The following is a 20880-nucleotide window of genomic DNA, read 5'->3' as shown; positions in this document are numbered from 1 at the left end:
GAACTCGATGCTTATGTTAAGCAAAATAAGCCAGACAGAGAAAGACAAACACCTCATGATTTCACTCATATGTGGAAGATAAACAAATACATGGACAAAAAGAACAGATCAGTGGTTACCAGAGGGGAAGGGGTTGGGGGTGGGCATAAGGGGTAAAGGGGCACATATATATGGTGACTGACAAATAATGTACAACTGAAATTTCACAATGTTATAAACTATTACGACCTAGATAAAATAAAAACCCTCACAGATAAATGCTTCTGCAAGTATTTACAAAGCTGAACAAAACTAGCAGCATTAATCCTAGAATTCATAGTTATGACTCTGCAAGTTTGCATTAGCCACATGAAAAACCTGAAGCTATCATAATTATTTTATGTTAAGCGTTTAAAAAGAAAGATACATTAACTTTGTTTTAAATAAATAAAAAATGTGGATATACCAGAAAAGCTGTGGCATCTACTAAAATGGAAATAGCTACAGTTAACCTACAATTCAATTTTTTCATCTTCAGACCAAAAAAAAGAACCCACAAGGTCTTCATTGCTGTTGTTCTTAAAATAGGTGACATCAGTTTCCCAAGATATTTAAAGCACATGTTATGTGCTTTATGTGTAAGTTATGGAAATGTGGTTAGAAATGCTTCCAGTCGTTATATATGACTACTTACCTTTAAAACTTTGATTGAATTGCCATGACTTTCACAATGCCTAAACCATCTTAAGCCCAATTGTAAAAGAGATTTCTGAAGAATCAGTATGTGGTGTAAATGCATGAGTAAGGTAAAGGTTTTAATTAGACAGCACAGTCCAGGCTCTGCAACTCACAAGCTCAATAATCTTGGCCATGTTAGCAAAAGCCCTCTAGGCCTCAGTTTCTTCACCTTTAAAATTTAGGTTTTGAGAATAGGCAGTGATGTGTTTAGCATAGTGCCTCACCTCTTGCCTATCATTACATATTTTATTTTCAGCTCACCTTCAAACTGCTGAACCAAATTCTTACAAAAACTAAACCACTCCCTGGACTTCAGACATCTTCAAAAGCAACAATCATTTTTCGAAAACAGGGGTTCCACTAATTCAGAAAGCCATTTCTTCCATGTACATACTTAAACCAAAAATGATAACTGATTAAGTCGCAAATCTCTGTTCTATTTACCAGAAAAGGAAAGAAGAGAAGACAATCAATACAATCTCAAATGTGAAAAAAATTCAGGTGTAAAAGAAAATAAACTTCAAGTTTGCATAAAAAGCATCTTCAGCCAGAGTTTGACCGGGCTGAAGGAAAACAATGACCTCTTACACCATAACAGGCACTTTCTGGGCATCCCTAAAGCTTAAACTCAAGTATGTGCCTAACAGTCTGCTTCAGCTCAGCTGTATCTTAAAGACTCAGGTGAACACACAGACAACTCCAGTAAGTCAAAGGGCCAGCAGCCATATGGGTTTCTAATGTCCTTCAGGCATCACAGGTTCTCTGCTGAGCCAGGAAGGAGGGGAGCATGTGTGCATGTGTGCATCCTGGACTGCAAATCAAATTTCACACCCTTTGCGAGCAGCGCACAAGTTAAATGCAGCAGACTAACTAAGAACAGACTTACAAAATGAGCCTCAACTGAAACTGCCTGCTTGCTCCCCCTTTCCAAGCAGTCCTAAATATTCCACAAGATACACTTAGCATCAGAAGTAGGAATCTTCTTTTCATCAAAATAATATTTTAACCTCTGGAGACTCTAACAGACCATACTAACCCAGAAAATAGATCATCTTAAGATTTGGAAATCCATGGCAAAAATCCAGTGCACAGGCTGCCAACTAATAACAAGTACTCTAGCAAAGCTTTTAGTGAGGTAAAGAAAACACAGTGGTGAAGAGCTTAGGCTCTGAGATTTGAGTTAAGGATCTACCTCTCATTAGCTGTGAGCTCTAACATGCCTCCATTTCCTCATTCATAAAATAGTAATAATGATAAAACCTGTTTCATACAATTACTTCAAAAATTAAACGAAACAACGCACATGAAGTGCTTAGCGCAATGTCCAGCATATACAAAAAGTTCAATAAATTACTTGTTATTATGACTAATGTATTCTCTCATTAGAGGCACATCTACTTCTTTTGAATAAACATGTATTGAATGCTTATTGAGTCCTTAATACGTGTTAAGTGCCATTCATTCTCATTCCCTCTCTCTGTATCTCTCTCCCTCACACTCTCTTTCCCTGGCTTGCCCTTTTTTTTTTTTTTTGGTGAGGAAGATTCGCCCTGAGCTAATATCTGTTGCTGATCCTCCTCTATTTTTGCTGAGGAAGAGTGGCCCTGGGCTAACATCCGTGCCCATCTTCCTCTACTTTACATGTGGGATGCCTGCCACAGCATGGCTTGATGAGCAGTGCCTAGGTCCACGCCCGGGGTTCCAAACCTGCGAACCCTGGGCCACCAAAGCAGAGTGCACAAACTCAACCACTACGCCACCAGGCCGGCCTTTCTGGCTTGTCCTTTTCACTCTAGAAACTGTATACCCCAGATTATAAAGAGATGTAAACCAAATTAAAACTTTACACCAAAAACAACGGATCCAAATCAAACTATCAAAGAAAAGACATTTTTTATGGCTCAAATATGATAATGCACATTTTATGAAGAAAACAATAAACAAAACCTCAACAGTAAAGGGTTTTACTTGCCTTTGAAGTCCCCCACAATCACCCCCTAACAACACTTTCTCCATCATTAGACAAATCTAATAACATAATTCTCCCTGCCTTAATGTCAATATGGCTACCCAATCAAGCGTTCTTAGTGATTAAGCATTTTTAGGAGCTTTTTATATAAGGAAAAAACAAAATATAAATACCTTTGGTGTTACTGCTTAGTTTGACCCTCTTTCTCTTGCCCAGACCTTGACTCCCATCCTGATCCTCCTGGAGGAAAACAAAATTAGCATTACATATAGTCCTATTCACGAATTTATACATATTACATAAATATAAATATGCTTATAAATTATGTTAAATATATAACAGGCATGCTTACATATTGTTAGTCAACACATTTTACTTTGATGTATTTGCTATAATGTATTTTAATGCTGCTAATTTTAAATTAAAAATTAAATTTAAAATTAGTATTATAATCAAAATATATAATGAAAATTTAGTATTAAAATACAAGAGCTGGGGCCGGCCCCATGGCTTAGCGGTTAAGTGCGCACGTTCCGCTACTGGCGGCGCGGGTTCGGATCCAGGGCGCGCAGTGACGCACCGCGTCTCCGGCCATGCTGAGGCCGCATCCCACATACAGCAACTAGAAGGATATGCAACTATGGCATACAACTATCTACTGGGGCTTTGGGTGGGGGGGGGGGGGAAGGAGGAGGATTGGCAATAGATGTTAGCTCAGAGCCGGTCTTCCTCAGCAAAAAGAGGAGGATTAGCATGAATGTTAGCTCAGGGCTGATCTTCCTCACACACACACCAAAAAAAAAAAAAAATAAAAGAGCTCTTAAACTTAATCTGTGCTTCTAATGGAAGACTCTTAAACACCCCAAAATACCAAAATAAAAATTTTCCTAACCTCACAACCATAATATCAAATGCACAAAGAAGCTAAAGGGGGGGGGGCAGATCAGCACAGGAAGAAAGGAGAGAAGCGGAAGAGGGCTAAAACAATGACTAGAGGAAAGACTTTGAAGAGTCTAAGACAAACAAAACAACTTCAAGAAACCAAGTTCTGAAAAACAAGCGCAGCATATTAGAAGCTGGAGTTGACAGTTAAATAATAATAAAAACAAATTAAAATATGCTTAGGAAAAAAATCCAAGGAAGAAATACAGGCATTTCTGCTCACATGTGATATATTCATTCCTGAAAAAATACTGACATTAAAAATAATAAGCCTTATGGGAAAAAACGAGTGAGGGGCAGACCATTCACAACCTATCCAAGTTTGCAGAGAAGTAACAAAAGCAGCAATCGGTACCTGGGGAGATCATTTGGATGCCTAGGCAAACATCTTGGAGGGGTGTGAGGCTGTCTCAGGGGATGTTAACACTGCACCAAGACAACAGAGTTGGAAGCTAGCCAGCTGAGACAACACAGAGGGAAGAAGAGCGGAGGAGGCAGCCTGCCCCTAGTGAAACCAATGTGAGGCTAGGGGTGCACTTCTTGAAGAGGGAACTGTTGGTGTAGGTGCTCATTTCTAATTTTCTTTAAATGTTGCTGAAAAGGCTCCTGCTGCCTTTGCAACAGAGTTCATGGTTTTGTCCCCTCCAGCTAAAGGATATGTTTCTACCCCATTATCCCAGCTCTCCTAAACTAGGAAAGATTGCATAGGAGTCCAAAACTTCATGCTGTACTGGTATCTATTTCCTATTTTCCAAACATATATGAGCCAACGGGTACTAAAAAGACATGTGGGGTAGTATTTTGGCACACAGTCTGTTATGCTAACAATGGTGCTGGCGACAGGCTAAAACCTTGGTGCAAATTCCCAGATACTTTCTCAATTAGAGCCCATCAAAACCGCAAAGCAGAAAAGCAGCCTCAGCTTCATAATGCTGCTCCATCTACTGGTGTAGCTTCCTTGGCCTACATACTACAGGCTTAACTTCAGGTTTCTGCCAAGTCTGGTATCAGTCCTCAGGGCCAGTCTGGGGTTTTCTAGAGATATCACTTAGCTCAGTCACTCAGTATTTACTGAGCACTTCAATATGCCCTCCCTATTAATCCCCACCTTTGCCAGGCCTGTATGGCCATCTACTTAGCAGCAGTAGTCAAACTACACTCTCCTCCTCCTCTGCCACCTTCACCTTGCCCTTGGAGAAACTTAGCCAGAATGAAATCTGGAGGCTTAAAAGACAAAAAACACACACAAGAAGGTAAAATCATGCCACAGGACCCAGAGGGTTCTAAAGTTTGAGATTTTAGCTAAGAGTCATTTATGAAACTGTTCTCCCAGCCCTGAGAGAAAAGACAAATTTGGAAAAAATATGTTATATCCCAGGTTAGGATTGCTTCATAATTTCAGATATAAACTTCCTATAAAAAGAGTATCCTTGATCAAACAATGGTCATGGCAATACAAAGTTCTATAAATTTCCCAACCTTAGACCCTAAAGGACAAGTAAAATTAGCTAAGCAAAGGAGAGGAAAGTCATTCCAAGAAGAGAAGACACATGAGCAAAGGCATAACGACAAAAGTCTGGAAACAGACCAGTGACATGGGCTTGACATCACAGTAGATATCAAACACAGCTAGGAAGGGAGATTATCTCCATCTAAACTGTTGGTGGTGAGAGTATTTAGTAGTACAATTTTCCTGAATGACAATTTGTCAATACATATGTCAAAAGTCTTTAAAGTGTATTTATCATTGGAACAGAAATTCCAGTTCTAGGAAGTTATTCTAAAGAAATAATCAGACAAGAGAAAGGGGACTATATGCATAACTATTCATCACATCAATAATATAAATGTTATTTGAAATAGCAAAAAAGAAAAAAAAAAAGAATCTTTGACTTCCAATAGCAGAAGATTAGGTAGGTAAATTATAGCTCACCTGTACCTTATGAAGAAAAACAATGCTAGAGCTTTCCATTCATTGTGACCAGACAGATGTTCAAAAACTACTATTATAAATGAGAAAAGTATGCTATGTAAAGTAGCATACGGAGTATGAAACCATTTAAGTACTGCTAATATACACAAATAAAATCTGTTAAAATATACTCCTTGTTATAGATGTTCAGAATAACTATTAGTGAGAAAGGGAGGTTATAGAAGAGCATATATAGCATGAAACCATTAAAAGATACTATATATAAAATCTGTTAGAATACAGATATTTACAGGAAATCACCTCTAAGTGACAGAGTAATAGGTAATTTTTTTAACTTTTTGTTAATATTTATTTTCTACTTATTCAATGAATATGGATTGTAGCTTTAAGTAAATAAATACGTTTTAAATACTAGTTCTGGGGCCGGCCCCGTGGCTTAGCAGTTAAGTGCGCACGCTCCGCTGCTGGCGGCCCAGGTTCGGACCCCGGGCACGCACCGAGGCACTGCTTCTGCGGCCATGCTGAGGCCGCGTCCCACATACAGCAGCTAGAAGGATGTACAGCTATGACATACAACTATCTACTGGGGTTTTGGGGGAAAAATAAATTAAATTAAAAAAAAAAAATACTAGTTCTGATTTCCAAACCTAACTTCAAAAATCTGCTCAAGACAATTGATTACTGTGTTACCTATTATAAATCCCATAATTTATTCTGAGAAAGAACAATTCTCTTAATGAACAGGAATAACTGCCAGTGATAGGAATTTCAGGCATTGAGGAAGATGAAAACAATACAGTTATCATGACCACAAGAACTCACCTCACCCCAAATTCATGATGGGGAGTTGTAGTTCTTCCCCATGAGGAAGCAGTATAGAACCCTAGGAAAAAATAATGGTCCAAGGGACAAGAGAGATGACTCAACCCAGATAGCATTTCTGAAGCCCTCAGAAACAGAGAAGTAGACAACATTGCTACATGTGTTTCAGGCACAAAATATGTATATGGGTCCAAAATGAGACAAGAAGATCTAAGAAAAACAGATGCAAACTCCCAGCCTGGAAAATTTACAGATGGTTTCTCAACTCAAATTAACCCTTCTTTCTTTCTTTGATGGCTTTACTAGACAGATGAAAAAAATGTGAGCTCCATAAAAAGAAGTCAAGTAAATTCACAGCTGGTTAAAACAATACTCAAAAAAGGTTAATACAGAGAGTGACGTCAGCATCATGGCGGAGTGAGCTTTCCCGTGAACTCTTCCCCGATAAGATACAACAAAAGGAACAGTCACAGACCAACAACGGAATCCCAGACAGTGAAAAGCTACAGCAGAGGGATCCACACTGCCACACATCTGAGAGCGGAACGTGCTGGGCCCCCGGAGGAAGTGGGGAGAGGTAAGGAGAATTCCTCTCCCTCCCCATCAGATCAGCGATCCGGGTCCGCGCGGCTCCCAGGGAGGGGGGAGGGGCGGCCCTCGGCGGGGAAACCATGGCTCTTCGGACTCTCTCAGCCAGTGGGAAACTCCGGCACAGAGGACTCAGAGGAGCCACAGGGCTACCATCAACATCTGAGCACCCCAGAGAGCAGATAAAGAGGGGCAAACGAGAAGCCTCCCCCGTCAGGGACCCAGAGGGCAAAAGAGAGAGCTCCCCCCTCCCCGCAAACCGACTCTGCAGCTCAACCGACCAGACCAGACCTAGCGATCCGCGGCAGACCAGACCAAGTGATCCGCGACACACCAGACCAAGCGATCCACGGCAGACCTGATCAAACGACGGACCGTGGATCGCAGCGGGGGGAAAAAAAAACAAAAAAAAACAAAACTGCGGATCGCAGCAGAAAAACCGGGGCAGAGAGCAGGGGGCTTGGACTACACAGTCCTTTACCACCAGGCAGTGGCGGCAGGTGGAAATTGCAACCAGAGATTTCCAGGATGAGGAAAAACAAAACCAACACAGGAACCACAATGCAAAAATATATGAAATCACCAGACCAGAAACAAAATGAAAAGTACCCAGAAATCAACCCCGAAGACACAGAAATCCATAAACTAAATGACAGAGATTTCAAAATAGCTATCATAAAAACACTCAAGGAAATACGAGACAATACAAACAATTCAATGAGATTAGGAGTTTCTTCACAAAACAGATTGAAATCATAAAGAAAAACCAATCAGTGCTGATGGAGATGAAGAACACAATGGAGGAGATAAAGGAGAATCTGGAATCCTTAAAGAACAGAGCTGACAATATGGAGGAAAGAATTAGCACCTTAGAGGATAGGAATACAGATATACTCCAGATGGAAGAGGAGAGAGAACTAAGACTAAAAAGAAATGAAGAAAGACTCCGAGAAATATCTGACTCTATTAGAAAATGTAACATAAGAATTATAGGTATTCCTGAGGGAGAGGAGAGGGAAAGAGGAACAGAGAGCCTATTCAAGGAAATAATAGCTGAGAATTTCCCAAATCTGGGGAAGGAGCAGGAAATACCAGTAAGCGAAGCCAATAGGACACCTATATATATTAACAGACAAAGGCCTTCACCACGACACCTAGTGGTAAGGCTAGCCAGGGTCAACGACAAAGAAACCATATTAAGGGCAGCTAGACAAAAACAAAAAATAACGTACAAAGGAACTCCCATCAGGCTCTCAGCGGATTTCTCAACAGAAACTTTACAGGCTAGAAGAGACTGGAATGATATATTCAAAATACTGAAAGACAAAAACTTTCAGCCAAGAATACTCTATCCAGCAAAAATATCCTTCAAATATGATGGAGAAATAGTAACTCTCCCAGATAAACAAAAGCTAAGGGAGTTCATGGCCACGAGACCCCCACTCAAGAAATACTCAAGAAGGCCCTCAGGCCTGAAAAATAGAAGAGAAAGGGAACAAAAAGCTTGGAGTAAGGAGAAAAGTAGGTAGACAAACTCAGAAAAATAGTAGATCTTTACCAGAATAGGTTAGCAACCACTTAAATACTAAATTCAAAGATCAAAGGAAGAAATTCACCAAAAATAAATTTAACCTCATCACTGTAAACACACAGGCACAACACAAGATAGAATAAGGTATAACAAGAAAAACTTAGAAGGGGAAGAGGAAAGCGACTGAATTGATTTAGTATAAGGAAATAGGAGGCCATCAGATAACGGACTATCTCATACACAAGATTTTTTGCCCAAACCTCAAGGTAACCACTAAACAAATAAGCAAAACAAAACCACATATGATAAACAAAAAGAAAACTAGAAGAGTCATAAGACAGAACAACCAAACTGAATTGGCAGTCCAAAACAAATGGGACAAGAAACAAAGGAAATGCAAAAGAACCAGAAAATAAGTGACAAAACAGCAAAATTCAGCCCTCATATACCAATAATTACCCTAAATGTAAATGGATTGAACTCTCCAATCAAAAGATACAGAGTGGCAGGATGGATTAAAAAGCAAGACCCAACAATATGCTGCCTTCAGGAAACACATCTCAGCACTAAAGACAAGCACAGGCTCAGAGTGAAAGGATGGAAGACAATACTCCAAGCTAATGGCAAACAAAAGAAAGCAGGTGTTGCCATACTCATATCAGACAAAGTAGACTTCAAGATAAAACAGGTTAAGAAAGACAAAGAAGGGAAATATATAATGATAAAAGGGACACTCCATCAAGAAGACATATCACTTATAAATATATATGCACCCAACATAGGGGCACCAATGTACATAAAGCAACTATTAACAAACCTAAAAGGAGAAATCAACAACAACACAATAATAGTAGGGGATCTTAACACCCCACTTACAGCAATGGATAGATCATCCAGACAAAAAGTCAATCAAGAAATAGTAGACTTAAATGAAAAACTGGACGAGATGGACCTAGTAGACATATACAGAGCACTCCATCCAAAAACAGCTGACTACACATTCTTCTCAAGCGTGCATGGAACATTCTCTAGGATAGACCATATGTTGGGAAACAAAGCAAGCCTTAATAAATTTAAGAAGATTGAAATCATAACAAGCATCTTTTCAGACCATAAGGCTATGAAACTGGAAATGAATCATGAAAAAAAAAACTGGGAAAGTGACAAAAATGTGGAGATTAAACAACATGCTACTGAACAACCAATGGATCATTGATGAAATTAAAGGAGAAATCAAAAACTATCTGGAAACAAACGAAAATGATAATATGCCATATCAAACCATATGGGATGCAGCAAAAGCGGTCCTGAGAGGGAAACTCATAGCGATACAAGCCCACCTTAATAAACAAGAAAAAGCCCTAATAGGCAACCTTAAATTACACCTAACAGAACTAGAAAAAGAAGAACAAACAAAGCCCAAAGCCAGCAGAAGGAGAGAAATAATAAAAATCAGAGCAGAAATAAATGAAATTGAGACCAAAAAAACAGTAGAAAGGATTAATGAAACAAAGAGTTGGTTCTTCGTGAAGATAAACAAAATCGACAAACCCTTAGCCAGGCTTACTAAGAAAAAAAGAGAAAAGGCTCAAGTAAATAAAATTAGAAATGAAAGAGGAGAAATTACAACAGATACCATGGAAATACAGAGGATTATAAGAGAATACTATGAGAAATTATATGCCAACAAATTGGACAATCTAGAAGAAACAGATAAATTCTTAGACTTATACAACCTCCCAAAATTGAACCAAGAAGAAATGGAGAATCTGAATAGACCAATAACAAGTAAAGAGATTGAAATAGTAATCAAAAACCTCCCAAAAAATAAAAGTCCAGGACCAGATGGCTTCTCCAGTGAATTTTACCAAACATTCAAAGAAGATTTAATACCCATCCTTCTCAAACTATTCCAAAAAATAGAGGAAGATGGAACACTTCCTAAATCATTCTACGAGGCCAACATCACCCTGATACCAAAACCAGACAAAGACAATACAAAGAAAGAAAATTACAGGCCAATATCGCTGATGAACATTGATGCAAAAATCCTCAACAAAATATTGGCAAACTGAATACAACAATACATTCAGAAGATCATACACCATGATCAAGTGGGATTTATACCAGGGACGCAGGGATGGTTCAACATCCGCAAATCAATCAACGTGATACATCACATCAACAAAACAAAGAATAAAAACCACATGATCATCTCAATAGACGCAGAGAAGGCATTTGACAAGATACAACATCCATTTATGATAAAAACTCTCAATAAAATGGGAATAGAAGGAAAGTACCTCAACATAATAAAGGCCATATATGACAAACCCACAGCCAACATCATACTCAACGGGGAAAGACTGAAAGCCATTCCTCTGAGAACAGGAACGAGGCAGGGCTGCCCACTCTCACCACTCCTGTTCAACATAGTACTGGAGGTTTTGGCCAGAGCAATTAGGCAAGAAAAAGGAATAAAAGGAATCCAAATAGGTAACGAAGAAGTGAAACTCTCACTATTTGCAGATGACATGATTGTATATATAGAAAACCCTAAAGAATCTGTTGGAAAACTATTAGAAACAATCAACAACTACAGCAAAGTTGCAGGGTACAAAATCAATCTACAAAAATCAGTTGCATTTCTATATGCTAATAATGATCTAACAGAAAGAGAGCTCAAAAAGAAAATACCATTTACAATTGCATCAAAAAGAATAAAATACCTAGGAATAAATCTTACCAAAGAGGTGAAGGACCTATACAATGAGAACTACAAGACATTATTGAAAGAAATCCATGATGACATAAAGAAATGGAAAGATATCCCATGCACGTGGATTGGAAGAATAAACATAGTTAAAATGTCTATATTACCTAAAGCAATCTACAGATTCAATGCAATCCCAATCAGAATCCCAACGACATTCTTCACAGAAATAGAAAAAAGAATACTAAAATTTATATGGGGCAACAAAAGACCCCGAATAGCTAAAGAAATCCTAAAAAAAAAAGAACAAAGCAGGAGGCATCACAATCCCTGACTTCAAAACATACTACAAAGCAATAGTAATCAAAACAGCATGGTACTGGTACAAAAACAGACACACAGATCAATGGAACAGAATTGAAAGCCCAGAAATAAAACCACACATATACGGACAGCTAATTTTTGACAAAGGTGCTAAGAACATGCAATGGAGAAAGGAAAGTCTCTTCAATAAATGGTGTTGGGAAAACTGGACAGCCACATGCAAAAGAATGAAAGTGGACCATGTGCCATCGCCATTCACAAAAATTAACTCAAAATGGATCAAAGACCTGAAGGTGAGACCTGAAACTATAAAACTCATAGAAGAAAAGATAGGCAACACACTATTTGACATTGGTTTTAAAGGAATCTTTTCAGATGACATGCCTACCCAGACTAGGGAAACTAAAGAAAAAATAAACAAGTGGGACTTTATCAGATTAAAGAGATTTTATAAGACAAATGAAACCAGAATCAAGATGAACAGACAACCCACCAGCTGGGAGAGAATATTTGCAAAACATACATCTGACAAGGGGTTGATCTCCATAATATATAAAGAACTCACACAACTGAACAAGAAAAAAACAAACAACCCAATCAAAAAATGGGCAGAGGAAACGAACAGACACTTCTCCAAGGAAGATATACAGATGGCCAATAGGCACATGAAAAGATGCTCAACATCACTAATCATCAGGGAAATGCAAATCAAAACAACACTAAGATACCACCTCACGCCCGTTAGAATGGCTATAATCACCAAGACAAAAAACAACAAATGTTGGAGAGGGTGTGGAGAAACAGGAACCCTCATACACAGCTGGTGGGAATGCAAATTGGTGCAGCCTCTATGGAAAACGGTATGGAGATTCCTCAAAGAATTAAAAATAGAGATGCCCTATGATCCAGCCATCCCACTACTGGGAATCTATCCAACGCACCTGAAATCAACAATCCAAAGAGGCTTATGCACCCCTATGTTCATTGCAGCATTATTCACCATAGCCAAGAAGTGGAAGCAACCTAAGTGTCCCTCGACTGACGATTGGATTAAGAAAATGTGGTATATATATACAATGGAATACTACTCAGCCATAAAAAAAGACAAAATTGTCCCATTTGCAACAACATGGATGGGCCTGGAGCGTATTATGTTAAGTGAAATAAGCCAGAAAGAGAAAGACAAACACTGTATGATCTCACTCATATGTGGAATATAGACCAACACATGGACAGAGAAAACTGGACCATGGTTACCAGGGGCAGTGGGGGTGGGGGGTGGGCACAAGGGGTGAAGGGAGTCATATATATGGTGATGGACAAACAAAAATGTACAACCCAAAATTTCACAATGTTAGAAACCATTAAAACATCAATAAAAAAAAATGTTAATACAGAATACACAAGGCTAAAAGGAATATTTAACATATTAGGTTACATAAAATCCAAAAGAGATCTTGAGAGATTAGAACAATAAGATGAAACAAAGATTTATATAAACCACTGTAATCTGAGATTGCTTTAAATCAACTCTACAAGTACAAAGCAGAGAGGGAGCTCTAACTTGTCAGCTGTAAATCTGCAGGGGGGGGCGGAATCGAGGCATTTCACTTGACCACTGGGGCTCCTGCCAACAGTCTAGCATAGCTGCTAAAAGGCTAACAAAAAACCTTGGGCCTTAACGAAGGCACAAAATGCTTTACCAAAAATGTCCCATCACTGTGCACTGAATCAGATCATAGATTTTAAAAGAGGGAACAGGTGAAAGAGGTACAGTGTACAGTGTAGTGTACAGCAGAGACTATTAAATAACTAAAGCTAAATATTTAAAGCGGTGTCTTATGGAAGCAAAAATAAAAACCTTTCTACAAGGGAAAATAAGAAATGTGTGAAAATTACAGTATTTAACACAGTATTGAGAAGAATTTCCTAATAATTAGAGCTATCAAACAAACGAACAAGTTGCCTCATAAACTAGCTAAGCTCCCTACCACTGAGAGTGTTTATGGAGAGGCTTACCAATTGTCAATGATGATGTAAAATCAATTCCTGCACTGGGAAAGAAATACATTAGATACTTCTAAGGCCTTCCCACCAGAATTTCTGTGATTCCTCATCTGAACCATTAATGTAATTTATGACAACAAACTAAAATTAAACCTTATACCTCCAAAATAAAATTAATTTTTTTCTTTTACCTATTCATTTATGAAAAGCAATTCTGACTTTTAATTTCAATAATCCTGCTCTTGCTACAAATCTTAACAAATTAATTTTAACTGTTCATTTGGATTCTGTCTTAAAAGCCAGAATATTGAGAGCATTTCTACACAGTAACTTATTTTGTTAAGTGATTATTTCTCAATTATGTAAGAGAATGCAGGAAAAAAGAAAAGTAAACAAGCAAAATTAATAAATAATGGTTATTTTTGAATAGTACAGCTGAAGGTAAATGTTTTCTTTTTTATACTTTTTTCTATTTTTCAATTTTTTCATAATGGACATTCATATTTTTATAGTTTCACAGGGGGGAAATATGTTTTAAATGATTTAATTTGTATTAACAGCTAAGTAGATCAAAGTCATGCAGATTAATGATCTGGTCATTACACACACATAAATGGACTGCTTATGGTAATGGCCACAGTGAGCATAATCTTTCCTTGAAAAGTGATCTTGCTCTAAAAGATCCTGTTTTCTCTAAGAAACTCTCTCATTAGACTAATGTACACATAACAGTAGAGATCATTTTCTTTTGAACAGAATTATCTGATCGCTATAAATAAATCTAAACAAAAAAATGAATAAATATAAATTTAAGTTCAAAAATACTTCATAAAATTAAACTATGCTCATATTTTGTTTTCTTCTTGGTTCCATACAGCACAAGCAACATTTTCTGCTCTTGTTTCATATGAGCCATACACAAAAAAAATAAGAAGCAGTAGGATGAAGAATGTCATATACATAAATAGCACTGCTGAGTACACAATGTTCTGTTATTCTAGGGACAGTGGGGACAAATATCTGACACAACTTGTATGAAAAAAATTAAGTAGACTAATATGTACGCTCATTCAAATAAAACTCTTTGGAAATAGAAAGAAACCTTGCAGCTGTTATAGTTTCAAATCTGTTTATTCATTTTTAAAAGGAAGTGGTAGGAGCAGATTACCTCTAGGGTCTCTTCCAATTCTGAATTCTAACTTAATTGTTATAATTCCCTCTCTATAGTAGTAATTGAGATGTCCCTGCCCTCTTCTCATCCTGTCTTCCCTTTTATATAATTTGTTAAATTATAAGAATGAAATCATGAAAAGGGTTTGCTCAATAATGCCATGGGCCTGTATGGCACCAGTGTAGAAATTCCAACCCTTAAGCCACATCCAGCTCTTCATTAACTTTCAAACATAAATCCTAACGGCTAACATATCATTTGTGACTACAATTGCCAAAAAAAAAAAAAAAAAAAAAAAGCAATATGGCTTTAAAAGACTTAATGAAATTTTTAAATGGCATAAAATAGGCATTTGCCCAAGAACATCTGTATCTGGGTACTATTCTTCTATCATACTCTTTCTATCTATCTTATCCCTTCATCTACTTTCTCTTTTATCTATTCCATCCTTTATTAACTTACTGCTTGCAAGTAATATATGTAAAAAATGCTTTGAAAAGAATAAAAGCACAATACAAATTTAAAATATTAATGTCATTAGTTTAAGTGAGTGGGTAGAAATTCCTATATTTTCTCTCTAAATAAATCACACTAAAACTCAGTTAACTTGTTTCTTATTTATGATGCCTAGCCCCAAACAGAAATTTTTGTCCATGTAGGTCACTGGTCCTAATAAAATAATGTTTCCCATTAAGAAATAAAAGCAGAATAAAATAGAAGACTCCAAGAAGAGACTAGCAGAAGAGTTACATAATTTTATAATTTCATCATAAATTAAATTCAAAAGTATATTTTGTTCTTTAAGCTGCAATGAATGCTAGTAAAATTTTAGTATATTCTGTTTTGCTTTACAAAGGTAAAGATCAAATTTTTAAAAAATATCTTACAATCTTAAATATAAGCTTTCATTCTTTTGATGTACCATAATAACTGTTACACTTCAGGAAAACTTTAGTTTTAATTAAAACCCTACAATAGCCATTTCTGGCTACAGTGGTATTTCATTATCACGTTATAGTTTTTCCCAACAGACAAGTACCACTGAAATATATGGAAAAATACATAATCAACTGTTGGTATTTTATTTAACTATAAGCACTAGTCATTACTGGATATCAAGAGAACCCAGGGAAAAGAATGGCAAATGTCACATCCTAGTTGTGGAAGTTTTAAAACGTGTTTACAAATTCTTTGACATTCCTCCCACTGAGAGGTGGAATCTATACCCCTCCTATTGAATCTGGGCCCACCTGAGCAATTCACTTACAACTAATAGGATGCAGTGGAGGTTACACGATGCAACTTCCCAGGCTAGCTCAGAAACGGCTCTAAAGCTTCTGCTCTTGGGCTGCTCATCCTGGAAGAAGCTAGTAACTATGTAAGAAGTCCAACAACTTGAAACCACCATGCTGGAGAAGCCACATGTAGGCACTCTGGTCAACAGCCAGCTGAGCTCCCTGTGGACAGTCACCATCAACTGCCAGCCCTGTCAGTGAGCCATCTTATATCTACATCTCAGCCAAGCCTTCAGATGACTGCAGTTACAGCCAACAACTAACTGGAATCACATGAGATAACTCCAGTGAGAACTGCCCAGCTGCCCTTGCCAAATTCCTGAGTCATAAAATTGTAAGTAATTTTAAAAAATGGTAATTTTAAGCTACAAAGTTTAGGACAAATCTGCTGCACAGCAATAGTAATAAGAACAGTGGTTTCCACTTTACAGAAGGAACTCTAGACCAACAGGAGACCTAATGTCCATTTCCAACTCCACCACTAACTAGATGAAATTCACTAGCCTGAGTGAATCAGTTTATTCTATGGAATACAGCTTCTTCATTTATAAGAAAGTTAGGCAAGATGAACTTCAAGGTCTCTTTTAGCTCTAGCATATGCAATTTTTATAATCTTCAAACTGACTCTTCCTAATTCTCATTTTTGTTATATTACATGACTTTTCTAACTCAATATTTGACTTGGTAGTATATAAATCAATAAAACATAAATGAATATGTTTTTGCATAAAAATTATGATCACAAACTTAAAATAGAAAATTTCCTGAACTTTATCACTAAGACCCTTGTATGACTGGCCCTGGGTAATGGTCTTATCTTTGTGCTTTTCCATACTTTTTACTTTAAATATGTGCGTGTGACTTTTATAACCAGAAAGAAAAATACAATCTATTAAAATTTAAGATAGGCATACCCTATGACCTAGCAATTCCACCTCTTAGAAATTTATTTGTACATCTGCACAACAAGAAATGTAAGTATTGTATCTTGTAATAAAAAACTGGAAATTAAGGAAATGATTGGATAAACTGTAGTTTGGAAAAGAGTACTGAGAAAGATGGATTTGCACAATACATTGCCAAGTAAATAAAAGAAGGACAAAAAATAGTATAACATTTTTTATTTACTCACACATACACACACGCACAATACATTTCTATAAACACATAGTTATTTAACTACATAGAAAAGGGTCTGTCAAGAACATCCAAACTATTAACTGCAGTTACCCAAAGGAGGGGCTGGTATTAAGGAGGATAGAGAGGGGACTTGTATTTTACCTGAATTATCTGGCAAAACAACTACAAGGTATTCGTACGTTACTTAGGTAATCTTCTAGTTAAATTTTTAAAGATGAACTTCACTACTTTTAAACCATGCTTTAGTAAACTATTTCCACTGGAAAGACGGGCAGAAATGTCTATAATATGACCCACAATAGCTCAAAATTTCAAAGATCTGAATCCCTTCTACACATAAAGCACTACGACAGAAAACATTTATCAAGAGCCTAATCCGTGTCCGGTCCATGATAGGTACTTTATGTGTTATCCCATCTAATCCTAACATTAGAATTACCACCCTTTTTTCATGAGGAAATTGATGTTCAGAAATTAAATAACCAGGCAAAAAGCATAGTGATATTATGAGACAAGATTCAAACTCAGGTCTGCCTAACTTCTAAAGCTCAAGTTTCTCTTAAAGAAAAAACTAAAGTAGATATCCCTTCAATCCACATCCAGCTAAACAACTCCACTTCACATTCTTAAGCTTGCAAATGCCCAAATGACACCATCTTTATACGAATTATACCAATTAGAAAATATGATAAATATATAAACTATAAAAAGTACTTTTAAATAGACTAAAAGTTAAATTATAAAATATGTGATCTAAAGATCAAAGAGTCTAAGCTACTTTTAAATATATAAGTTAAATACACATCACATGTTCTAAAAGTAAGCCTTCTCAGCTATCACAAAAATAGTGTATTATGAGGAGAGGGGCTGAAATGAAGTATTTTGAAGTTGTCACTCTCAAAAAGTGTTTACTGGGGCTGGCCTGGTGGCGCAAGCGGTTAAGTGTGCACGCTCCGCTGCAGCAGCCCGGGCTTCGCCAGTTCAGATCCCGGGCGCGCACTGACACACTGCTTGTCAAGCCATGCTGTGGTGGCGTCCCATATAAAGTGGAGGAAGATGAGCATGGATGTTAGCCCAGGGCCAGTCTTCCTTAGCAAAAAGAGGAGGATTGGCAGATTTTAGCTCTGGGCCGATCTTCCTCACAAAAAAAAAAAAAGTGTTTACTATGATATTCACACTGAGACACAACCACAATTAAGGAACAAATGATTATATAAAACATATTATACACAGAAGTTGCTGAAACAAAGAATCCAAGAGAAATAAACAGAAAGAACAGCAAAGAGGACCTAAGAAGGGCAGATTAGAAGCAATGGTAATAAACAAAGAAAGGCCATATTTCAAATCCTCTGCTATCCCCCAAGAAATTACTTCTAGAAGAAATTCAAAGCACCCCCCCACCACTCATCCACACAAAAGGACCTCCTTCTAGCACCCTACCATAAAATACAGTATTGTTGCAATGCAGTTATGTACAATTAAAGTCTCCACTGGCAATTTAAAAGCTAATCTGGAGAGCTTAGGCCAAGACAAAAATGACTGTTACTTCTTTTCTAGACAGAGGAGAAAGGATCTACATTGAACATCAGCTTTCTACATGCCCAGAAATCAAATTCAATTCATCAAAATAAAGTAGAATTGTTAGCAAGGCTTTTGGATGCATAATGCCAGGTATGCTAAAATAATATGAAGGTTTTAACCTACCATATATACAAACATAAAACTACAGATTTTTACTGTTCTAGATCACATCAGGATGTTTAGGTTATTTTAATAAAGTGTTCTGTAACATCACTAAACCATTTCATTATGTAACAGTTTTCAAAAGTTTCTACTGACAATAGATACAAGGCTCCTTTCCTATCTGGCTGGCTTTAGCCAAGAAAGTGCCCATGTACCCATTCATACTGAACTCCCAGGATCTCCAGAGCTCCCCTTTTGAAATGCCATTCGCCTCCCCCACAAAATGCCCTTAAAGAAAGCAGAAGAAGCAACTTAAAACCACATGTATATTACCTAATCACTTCCTTTTTTTTAACATATAAAGAATAAGCATTCTTACTCCTATCACTCCCCTCCCTTAGCTTCAAAACGAAATTATTACTGTTTTAGTTGAAATAATAAATAATGTTTATATATGTTTGAAAGTCTATTTTAAATATCAGTAATTTTTCCCCATTTGTCATTATAGCAACATCATTCTTATAAGTGATTCTTTAAAGCTAAAAAACAAAAAAAAGGCAAAAATTATAGCTAACCATTTACACCAATTTTTTCAATGATTTTATTTTAATTTATTTAACAAACACACATATAGTGTTCACAATATAGCAGACACTACTGCTGTAAGTGCTTATACATATACTACCTCATTCAATCCTCATCATAAGTCCAGGCAATAAGTACTATTATTACCTCCATTTTACAGGTGAGGAAAGTTAGGCATAGAGAAGTTAAAGACACTTGCCCCAAGTCACACTACTAATTGGTACAGGAGCCAGATTCAAACTCAGGCATTCTAATTCCAGAGTTAAACTCGTAAGCAACGTACTAAACTGCCTCTCGATTTCATTGAAATTTTTTTTAATTGTTTGCTCAAAATGAGACTCCGCATAATGCTGCATTTTGTGAGAGCCTTTTGGGGGGAAAAATACTACTACAAAGTTTAAATTATAAGGCATTAACTCATTTACAAGACTTCAGTAACCAGAAATCACGCTTTCAAAAGGAAGATATTTGGCTTAGTTCATATAATATTACCAAATCAAAATGGGTTTTCAAAGAAAAAAAAGTGTATATTTAAATGTAACACAACTTAGTTTTTAAAATTTCAATCATTAAATGTATAATTTGATAAAAATATGAAATTTAAATTTTATAAGCCCATCAAGAGTATAAACAAATATATGTAAAAAAGCAATTTTCCCTTATAAATTGTATACTAATAAAATACAGGCATGTAATGCAGGATTTATTAGAAATATTTATTATTAATAAACACTATAAAACTGAAATTTAAAATTGACAGTCTATTTACCAGTAATTGCTTTTTTTAATAATCCTTAACATACATGATGTAACTTTATTATGAGATTAGAAAAGCAGTTACATTTCATATTATTTTAATAAATTATTCTAGACAGCTAATTTTTTTGAAACAATTTTATTGTACATATTTGTAAAACAATTGGATAAATTTGGGAATATCTTCCTAGGAGAAATCTCTATCTCTTTCTATCTCCCATTTCTAACCTGTGAAAAGAGAAATGAAGTATAAACAAGAAGGAAAAACCCAGTTGTAGTTCTTGTTCTGTCACTAAGTAACTGTATGATGTTGACTAAAGTATTCCACTGCGGGCTTCAGTGTCCTTGTCTACAAAATGAAGAATTTAAACTAGATAATATCCACAAATCTGTATAGTTCTAAAACTTAAAATTATATTTTTAAAAAGTTTTAAATTTTAAATCTCACCTCATCTGAAGAATCTAGCTGTCCCAACGTTCCTGTTGCACCTGCAAAACCTTTGAAAGGAAAAAAAAAAGTTGCCCTTCATAGTTGTTACATATTGCTTTACTTTAAAATTGTTTTGAGATATAACAATATCAGAAAGTTAAGTTTTGTTAAGACACTTCATTCTAACAGTTATCCTGCCAGAGTTCAACATTTATCTTTAATAAATTTGGTCCTAATATGTTTATTCTTCAACAGGAAATCTCCAGTGAAAACC

At 36.6% G+C, this 20880-nt stretch overlaps 1 protein-coding gene across 1 annotated transcript in view; it reads right to left on the bottom strand.

Moving 5' to 3' along the window:
• UBR3 (ubiquitin protein ligase E3 component n-recognin 3) overlaps positions 1-20880 on the bottom strand; it is a 240214-nt gene that overhangs the window by 169859 nt on the left and 49475 nt on the right. The window contains exons 5-6 of the mRNA XM_058549221.1: positions 20625-20674; positions 2860-2926 (exon numbers count right to left, since the gene is read on the bottom strand). Of these exons, the coding sequence (XP_058405204.1) occupies positions 2860-2926; positions 20625-20674 (117 nt within the window). The remainder of the gene's footprint in view (positions 1-2859; positions 2927-20624; positions 20675-20880) is intronic.

This window comes from Diceros bicornis, chromosome 10 (genome assembly GCF_020826845.1).
Source record: "Diceros bicornis minor isolate mBicDic1 chromosome 10, mDicBic1.mat.cur, whole genome shotgun sequence".
In the NCBI taxonomy this organism is placed as follows: domain Eukaryota; kingdom Metazoa; phylum Chordata; class Mammalia; order Perissodactyla; family Rhinocerotidae; genus Diceros; species Diceros bicornis.
Note: the sequence above shows the minus strand (reverse complement) of the source record. Positions and strands in the feature narration are given on the sequence as shown.